Consider the following 9,787-nt stretch of genomic DNA (forward strand, 5'->3'; position numbering starts at 1 on the left):
TTGTCTCACAGAAAATCAGAATGACCCAATTGTTGATATGCTTTTTACCCATTCATTTTCACAGTACCAAGTAAAGAACACTTGTCAATGAAGTCAGGCACTTATTCTGTCAGCGTAGATCCACACAAGTTTCTTCCAAAAAGCTCAGTACTCCTGTGGAAGTAGCATTAAGATAGGGACACCATAAGCTAATAGCAAGTGATATATGATTTTAGAATCATCACGAGAGCAGACATCATTTGTCACAATTAGATAAAACAGTATATATGTCTATCATTGGGCATCAGATCAATGTCAGTGGTGTCTCAGAAATACTATCCTTCTGCTTTTGGAAATATCATGTTCACATTGTATAGATTGCATCAAAAGGAAACACACACAGTATCTCACAAAAGTGAGTACACCCCTCACATTTTTGTAAATATTTGAGTATATCTTTTCATGTGACAACACTGAAGAAATGACAAGTAGTGAGTGTACAGCTTGTATAACAGTGTACATTTGCTGTCCCCTCAAAATAACTCAACACAGCCATTAATGTCTAAACCGATGGCAACAAAAGTGAGTACACCCCTAAGTGAAAATGTCCAAATTGGGCCCAAAGTGTCAATATTTTGTGTGGCCACCAACATTTTCCAGCACTGCCTTAACCCTCTTGGGCATGGAGTTCACCAGAGCTTCACAGGTTGCCACTGGAGTCCTCTTCCACTCCGCCATGACGACATCACGGAGCTGGTGGATGTTAGAGACCTTGCACTCCTCCACCTTCCGTTTGAGGATGCCCTACAGATGCTCAATAGGGTTTAGGTCTGGAGACATGCTTGGCCATTCCATCACCTTTACCCTCAGCTTCTTTAGCAAGGCAGTGGTCGTCTTGGAGGTGTGTTTGGGGTCGTTATCATGTTGGAATACTGCCCTCCGGCCCAGTCTCCGAAGGGAGGGGATCATGCTCTGCTTCAGTATGTCACAGTACATGTTGGCATTCATGGTTCCCTCAATGAACTGTAGCTCCCCAGTGCCGGCAGCACTCATGCAGCCCCAGACCATGACACTCCCACCACCATGCTTGACTGTAGGCAAGACACACTTGTCTTTGTACTCCTCACCTGGTTGCCGCCACACACGCTTGACACCAACTGAACCAAATAAGTTTATCTTGGTCTCATCAGACCACAGGACATGGTTCCAGTAATCCATGTCCTTAGTCTGCTTGTCTTCAGCAAACTGTTTGCGGGCTTTCTTGTGCATCATCTTTAGAAGAGGCTTCCTTCTGGGACGACAGCCATGCAGACCAATTTGATGCAGTGTGCAGCATATGGTCAGACCACTGACAGGCTGACCCCCCACCCCTTCAACCTCTGCAGCAACGCTGGCAGCACTCATTCGTCTATTTCCCAAAGACAACCTCTGGATATGACGCTGAGCACGTGCACTCAACTTCTTTGGTCGACCATGGCGAGGCCTGTTCTGAGTGGAACCTGTCCTGTTAAACCGCTGTATGGTCTTGGCCACCGTGCTGCAGCTCAGTTTCAGGGTCTTGGCAATCTTCTTATAGCCCAGGCCATCTTTATGTAGAGCAACAATTATTTTTTTCAGATCCTCAGAGAGTTCTTTGTCATGAGGTGCCATGTTGAACTTCCAGTGACCAGTGTGAGAGCGATGACACCAAATGTAACACACCTGCTCCCCATTCACACCTGAGACCTTGTAACACTAACGAGTCACATGACACCGGGGAGGGAAAATGGCTAATTGGGCCCAATTTGGACATTTTCACTTAGGGGTGTACTCACTTTTGTTGCCAGCCGTTTAGACATAAATGGCTGTGTGTTGAGTTATTTTGAGGGGACAGCAAATTGACACTGTTATACAAGCTGTACACTCATTACTTTACATTGTAGCAAAATTTCTTCAGTGTTGTCACATGAAAAGATATACTCAAATATTTACAAAAATGTGAGGGGTGTACTCACTTTTGTGAGATACTGTATATATTTATGCAGTTACACATTTGAAGTCCATAAGTGCATTTAGATGTCAAAATGATGTGCTTTTTTGTGTAGTGGCCATTGTTTTATTAATGTATTTTACCTGCTGTAATCTTTGTAAAAAATTATAATACCCTTTTTATATTGTTATTTGACGTGGGTTTCTCTTGTTTTTCACCATGCTATTAATTTATCCTTTAAAACACTGAATTTATGGTTGGGATGAAAGTGTCCGGTTAATTCTGAAATATTCTTATCATGGGATTCTTATAGATTGACCTCATAAGATCCTCAATTTGAAAATAAATATTTCATTTCAAAAGTGAATGGTAGCAGTCTATTCTTAAAACTGAGTGTGTATTTTGAAGGTTCCAAAACATCCTTGTATTTGACTGTCATCAAGCAGTGTGTTTATCACTGTCCAGAGTGTGTGATACTGTATGGGAGCGCTACTGGCTGTGCCTGTGTGGCAAATACATCTAGAAGGGTATTTTTGGAACAGACCTGTCAGTGACTCAGAGATGTCTGAGCGGTCGCACACAGCTGTTATGAAACCAGCGCTCTCTCACATCACGTGCCCCATCATGTGCTCCTGATTTAGTTGAACTTTTATTTATTTATGTCTCGTCACATTTATATCAAGTGGGAAAATATATTAAGGAATCACCTAAGACGTTAACTCAACAAATGTCCATATATGCAGGCTTCTGAATTAGAAGTTAAGAGGCAGGGTCACAGGGGGTGGCCTCTTGCCTCAGGTTTCACAGGACAAAGTTGCATAACTCTTCAGTGTGTTTATGTAACAAGGTAAATGGCCCATCTAGCTTAACAGGGATGCAGAAATTAGTCAAGTCAGTAATATCGTCTGGGTGTTAGGATTCAGAGGGAATGTGTGAAGTGGCTTTCTCTCCTCGATTTGCACTGATCTGACTGTGACAATACATGATAGGTAAGAGATTAAAATGATGGCTCATGGATGCCTACCGGGAATTTGCTTTCCCCTGACCAGTTCCATCACCTCAGGGCAGATGACGGAAAGGAGACAAGAGGCCGTTTAAGACTATTTCCCTCTAGTCTCGCTTGGCCATCTTTTCATATCTCGTCAAAACCTGGGTGTCCAAGGCTACCTTAACTCAAACATCTTCATTTGTTCTTCTGTGACACACATATACAGTGGGGGAAAAAAGTATTTAGTCAGCCACCAATTGTGCAAGTTCTCCCACTTAAAAAGATGAGAGAGGCCTGTAATTTTCATCATAGGTACACATCAACTATGACAGACAAAATGAGGAAAAAAAAATCCAGAAAATCACATTGTAGGATTTTTAATGAATTTATTTGCAAATTATGGTGGAAAATAAGTATTTGGTCAATAACAAAAGTTTCTCAATAATTTGTTATATACCCTTTGTTGGCAATGACACAGGTCAAACGTTTTCTGTAAGTCTTCACAAGGTTTTCACACACTGTTGCTGGTATTTTGGCCCATTCCTCCATGCAGATCTCCTCTAGAGCAGTGATGTTTTGGGGCTGTCGCTGGGCAACACAGACTTTCAACTCCCTCCAAAGATTTTCTATGGGGTTGAGATCTGGAGACTGGCTAGGCCACTCCAGGACCTTGAAATGCTTCTTACGAAGCCACTCCTTTGGTGCCCGGGCGGTGTGTTTGGGATCATTGTCATGCTGAAAGACCCAGCCACGTTTCATCTTCAATGCCCTTGCTGATGGAAGGAGGTTTTCACTCAAAATCTCACGATACATGGCCCCATTCATTCTTTCCTTTACACGGATCAGTCGTCCTGGTCCCTTTGCAGAAAAACAGCCCCAAAGCATAATGTTTCCACCCCCATGCTTCACAGTAGGTATGGTGTTCTTTGGATGCAACTCAGCATTCTTTGTCCTTCAAACACGACGAGTTGAGTTTTTACCAAAAAGTTATATTTTGGTTTCATCTGACCATATGACATTCTCCCAATCCTCTTCTGGATCATCCAAATGCACTTTAGCAAACTTCAGACGGGCCTGGACATGTACTGGCTTAAGCAGGGGGACACGTCTGGCACTGCAGGATTTGAGTCCCTGGCGGCGTAGTGTGTTACTGATGGTAGGCTTTGTTACTTTGGTCCCAGCTCTCTGCAGGTCATTCACTAGGTCCCCCTGTGTGGTTCTGGGATTTTTGCTCACCGTTCTTGTGATCATTTTGACCCCACGGGGTGAGATCTTGCGTGGAGCCCCAGATCGAGGGAGATTATCAGTGGTCTTGTATGTCTTCCATTTCCTAATAATTGCTCCCACAGTTGATTTCTTCAAACCAAGCTGCTTACCTATTGCAGATTCAGTCTTCCCAGCCTGGTGCAGGTCTACAATTTTGTTTCTGGTGTCCTTTGACAGCTCTTTGGTCTTGGCCATAGTGGAGTTTGGAGTGTGACTGTTTGAGGTTGTGGACAGGTGTCTTTTATACTGATAACAAGTTCAAACAGGTGCCATTAATACAGGTAACGAGTGGAGGACAGAGGAGCCTCTTAAAGAAGAAGTTACAGGTCTGTGAGAGCCAGAAATCTTGCTTGTTTGTAGGTGACCAAATACTTATTTTCCACCATAATTTGCAAATAAATTCATTAAAAATCCTACAATGTGATTTTCTGGATTATTTTCTCTCAATTTGTCTGTCATAGTTGACGTGTACCTATGATGAAAATTACAGGCCTCTCTCATCTTTTTAAGTGGGAGAACTTGCACAATTGGTGGCTGACTAAATACTTTTTTTCCCCACTGTACATATACAGTACCAGTCAAAAGTTTGGACACACCTACTCATTCAAGGGTTTTTCTTTATTTTTACAATTTTCTATATTGTAGAATAATAGTGAAGACATCAAAACTATGAAATAACACACATGGAATCATGTAGTAACCAAAAAAATCAAAATATGTTTCAAATTTGAGATTCTTCAAATAGCCACCCTTTGCCTTGATGACAGCTTTGCACACTCTTTGCATTCTCTCAACCAGTTTCAACTGGAATGCTTTTCCAACAGTCTTGAAGGAGTTCCCACATGCTGAGCACTTGTTGGCTGCTTTTCCTTCACTCTGAGGTCCGACTCATCCCAAACCATCTCAATTTGGTTGAGGTCGGGCGATTGTGGAGACCAGCTCATCTGATGCAGCACTCCATCACTCTCCTTCTTGGTAAAATAGCCCTTACACAGCCTGGAGGTATGTTGGATCATTGTCCTGTTGAAAAACAAATGATAGTCCCACTAAACCCAAACCAGATGGGATGGTGTATTGCTGCAGAATGCTGTGGTAGCCATGCTGGTTAAGTGTGCCTTGAATTCTAAATACATCACAGACAGTGTCACGAGCAAAGCACCCCACACCATAACACCTCCTCCTCCATGCTTTACGGTGGGAAATACACATGCGGAGATCATCCGTTTACCCACACCGCGTCTCGCAAAGACACGGCGGTTGGAACCAAAAATCTCACATTTGGACTCCAGACCAAAGGACACATTTCCACCGGTTTAATGTCCATTGCTCGTGTTTCTTGGCCCAAGCAAGTATCTTCTTCTTATTGGTGTCCTTTAGTAGTGGTTTCTTGAATGAGTAGGTGTTCTAAAACTTTTGACCGATACATAACATTTATGTAAAAGTAAGAGAGACAAATTAAAGTGAGTAAAAAAGGTTTATTATAATTAAGACAAAGCTACTCTGCCACACAGAGGTTTGCAGTTCGGTTGAATAGTAGCTGATATTGGACAGCGTTGGTACAGAATTCCAACTCATGACTCGGTCACCCCTCTGGAGGTCATATTAAGTAATGTGCACTACTTGTGACAAAACAAAATAATAATATTTACATCTTAGGGCATACAAACTTGATTAAAGCTGAACTCCGCGGTAGTCAAAATGATCCGACTCGTTAATTTCTCTCTTGAATTCAGAACGGTGCTGTGCCAGAATTTGGACTACCAGAGCCCGGCGCGGTATATGGTTGGGAAAACGTACCTCAATCCAGAGATGGAATATTTCGCTGTACTCCTAATCGTCCCGAAATGATGAATGGTGAATCGAGAAGATTGAAATACTGATCGTTTTTAGTTAAACTGCCTTTTGTCTGCATGCTAGGTTAGCTAATGATATAGCAACCCATTAGATTCAACAACACTTCCGTTGTGTTGTTGAATTCCCCCCAACGCTAACCGTCGTATTTTCATGGAATCCAATTGGCTGCTATAGCATAAGCTAGCATGCTGACGAAAATGGTCAACATTCTGGCAAAGCACCGTTCCGACTCAAGAGAGAAATTAACGAGAGTCGGATCATTGTTGCTACTTTTCTGATTTTGCGGGGTAAGAAAAGTGATGAGGGGCATCCGTTAAACAGTTATTCAACTTTGTATGTCCTTATCAATCATTACAAAAAATATATAAATAACTTTAGAAAAAATAACAACCATGTGATGGTATAATGAAATGCCCATTATTACAGGATTCCTGGTGGCTGGCCTTTTCCTGCGATTTTCTTGGAGCACTCCAGTAGAGCATTGTGAATGTCTTTGGCGCAGGAGATCTGTGACTTGATCATGCTGAGGTACTGTGAGTAGGACAGGGACTCTGTCTGTACGGTATCAGGCTTGGTGGCTGTTGGGACCAGGTTAGGAGAGTGCTTGGCACTGTCAATGCTCTGGGATAAGCACTCGTAGGCAAGCCGCTATGGGGGAAGAAAAGAGGAGTAATAGTGAGCGGATGACCAGGCTGCCAACTTTATCGATTCATAAACTAAAATATATGTTATGGTGAATGATGCTAGGCACTCTAAAAGCTAAATATAAATAGGACATTTGTGTAGTAATAAGAGGTGGTGAACTATTTCATTTTGGGACACAATTTCACTGGAGCATGGAAATACAAGCAGGTTGTGTGTGTGTGTCTCACTAAGCAGAGTTCCAGCTGATCACACAGGGCATAAAACTCTTCCAGACTCTTGTCAAACCGCTGTACACTGGCATCACTGCTCTTTCTGAAACACAAAGGAAAGTTGTGCATCTCCAGTTCCAGAAAATACATGCTTATAGGCTGTGCATGTTCCATTGAGAGTTAGGGAAAAAGGGTACTTACATGCCATTGTCAATTGATGTATTATGTCCCAAATTTAAAGAGGCAATCTTCATGACATTCTAGACAGAAAATAATGCTTAGTTATCCTATATTTGGTGTAGCTACATTTCGCAATACCTGTACATAGCTATATGCATACATATTATATTCCATTAAAAAGCATTATCCCCCTATTCCCTGTCTCTGACCACTATTTGCAGTTCAACTAAAAAGGTAGCCATTAATAATATTGCCTAGTCAGACCATTATTACTGTTCCAGCTGGCTGATGGACGTTATTATTTAGGTAGTGTAAAGCGTAGCACAGAGAATTTTCGACCAACCTTTACTTGTCGATACTTCCTCAATTCCCGACATGGAAGACAACACATTGCTAGTTGCAGATGGTTCATTTGAATTTAGAAAATGCTCCATTATTAAATGTAAATGAATATTTTGCTCCAATAAGTAATCCAACAACGTGTACACCACCATCTTGTCTATTTCAAACCTTCTTGAGACAGGTGGGTGTCCACCCCAAAGTTCTGTATGTCATGAGTGCGACTCAGAAATCTTGAATGGGTTGAATTGGGCCGGGTCCTGGACCCTGCACCTATGATCGAAATTAGAGCCAGGCGGATCTCCATCACCTTTGGTAATGCTAATTTTATAATGAAAAATTGTTGTCCACATTTAATATTTCCTCAGTCAACAACACGAGTAATCAACAGTTTACAACCCCATAGTAGAAGAGTTTACCTATTCAATTGGTCAGCTTGTCGCATTCTATGGGAGAAAATAATACTCCTCTGGGTGCTTTCAAATTGCGAGTGGCACAGGGAGAAAAACATGTATGCCCAGTCATTGCACAACATTCTTAATTAATGCTGTCATGGGGAAACACTTTTGAAAGCAGGTTAATTGCCACTGTTAAAAGACCAGGATCACAGCTTTCTATTCTACTTACATTTATTTCTCAACTCCTAAAAATTTGCAAGTTGGACCCTTTTAAAAACAGTTTTTAGCAGCAACATGGATTAGGCGCGTAGCGAATGGCGTTTAACACATTAGCAGAGATCTGAGCTGAATCAAACCGGTTAGCTACTAGCGCTTCTCATGACACCAATTGATGCATTGGAGTCATTCAATTTCCGTTATGATTAGTTGAGGGCCAATGCAACGGCGGCTGACGGAGCGCTGAAACTATCTAAATTCAAATAGGCCTATAGGGCCCGGCCTACACCTCACATGCGATAGAGTTTTGGAAACATTTGGTATTAAACTTTCATATAAGCGAGAAATAATTGTTCAAATACAAAAGATACACGTACACTTGTATGTAGTTTAGCAAAGTTGCTTCCTGTTTGCACCCGGCTATTTACAAGAACACCGCCTAACCCTAACCAAGACTACACTTCTTCCCCCCGTCACCGGGAGCTTAACTGGGGAGGAAGTTTCTTACCTTGGTTTGCCCAGTGTTGTTAAATTCTGCCGGGAGCAACCAGGACGCAACTTTGCTAAACTGCCTACAGTAAGTTTATCTTTTGTATTTGCAATATTTTTTCTCGCTGATGTGAAAGTTAAGTTCCAAAGGTTTCCAAAACCGTATCACAAACAGGATTAGTAAGGTTCCTAAACGTTACAACAGCGCGTCAGTATTGTAGTTCATTGATCCAGCTGTTATATGCGGGATTGATTGAGAATTCTACCGCTGGGTAAGGCTTGAGTACTCTAGAGCTAGTCAGCTGGCTACAACCTTGGCTGAGTACCCCACCACACACACACACACACACACACACACACACACACACACACACACTTCCCAATTTAACCACTGGTTGAATGACACTCACCCGTCTCAATCAATGACAATATTTGAAATAGACAGATGGCAGCGTACACATTGTTGGATTACTGGAAGGAACGCCAAGTAAAGGTTGGTAGAAAATTCCCCTTTCCCCTCTGTGTGGCAGTGAAGAAACCAGACTGACCAGCCATTGTTACCAGCTCATGTAAACAAAACGTGGAGTACCTGGAGGCTCTCTTTTAATTGTGGAATAAGCATTTTGAATCGATGAACAGGGTCGAAATCTTGCTGTTGACTCAACTGCTGTTGTTGAAGTGTAGCAGCTTGTTGCATTCCAACTTGGGGCATCGGTCCACCGGGTTGTTGCTGTGCAGCCATTTTGGTGAACTACTTCTTCGGGGAGGTTTGACGGGGGACTACATCCTTTCATGGTTCATTGTCGCCACCTACTGGGTGGGATGAAAACTCAAATTTCAACCCCAAGGATAAATAGTGATCGGGTCTTTTTTGATACTTTTCCTAGGCACTAACTCCGCCATGGTTCATTGGACAAGGCCTATGAGCAAAATGAATGACGTTTTTGTAGGGTTTTGGGATAAACGCCGAAAATAAGGTCTGTGGTAAACACAGGATTAGGAGATCTTATACGTTTTGTTCTATGAGATAATCATTAGTTAACTTCACATTTTGTGAATTTTGAAGAATTTATGTAATAATAAAAACACAAATCACAAAGGCTTCATAATTCATAAAGGTCCTATTTCCTCATAGAACAAAGCGTATAAGATCTCCTAAGCCTGTGTTAACGTTTATTCCAAAACCATATTCTTTCCGCATTCATTTTTCCCATAGGGATGGCTGAACGAACCAGAGGTATCTTATTTCCGGGTT

General features: G+C 42.0%; 1 protein-coding gene across 2 annotated transcripts; it reads right to left on the reverse strand.

Annotated features, from left to right (window-relative positions):
* Nucleotides 1-5,657: 5,657 nt before the first annotated feature.
* LOC121561173 (mediator of RNA polymerase II transcription subunit 29) lies at nucleotides 5,658-9,300 on the reverse strand. Of its 2 annotated transcripts, none has more exons than XM_041873802.1 (4): nucleotides 9,122-9,300; nucleotides 7,112-7,170; nucleotides 6,929-7,013; nucleotides 5,658-6,704 (listed from the first exon to the last, which is right to left on the reverse strand). In XM_041873802.1, the coding sequence occupies exons 1-4, from the start codon at nucleotides 9,272-9,274 to the stop codon at nucleotides 6,477-6,479; spliced, it is 525 nt and encodes a 174-aa protein (XP_041729736.1). In that variant the 5' UTR covers nucleotides 9,275-9,300; the 3' UTR covers nucleotides 5,658-6,476. The 2 variants fall into 2 exon arrangements, with proteins under 2 accessions (XP_041729736.1, XP_041729740.1); XM_041873806.2 differs by lacking the exon at nucleotides 9,122-9,300 and adding an exon at nucleotides 7,434-9,090.
* Nucleotides 9,301-9,787: the final 487 nt, after the last annotated feature.

The sequence above is a fragment of the Coregonus clupeaformis genome, chromosome 5 (assembly GCF_020615455.1).
Source record: "Coregonus clupeaformis isolate EN_2021a chromosome 5, ASM2061545v1, whole genome shotgun sequence".
NCBI classification, from domain to species: Eukaryota; Metazoa; Chordata; class Actinopteri; order Salmoniformes; family Salmonidae; genus Coregonus; species Coregonus clupeaformis.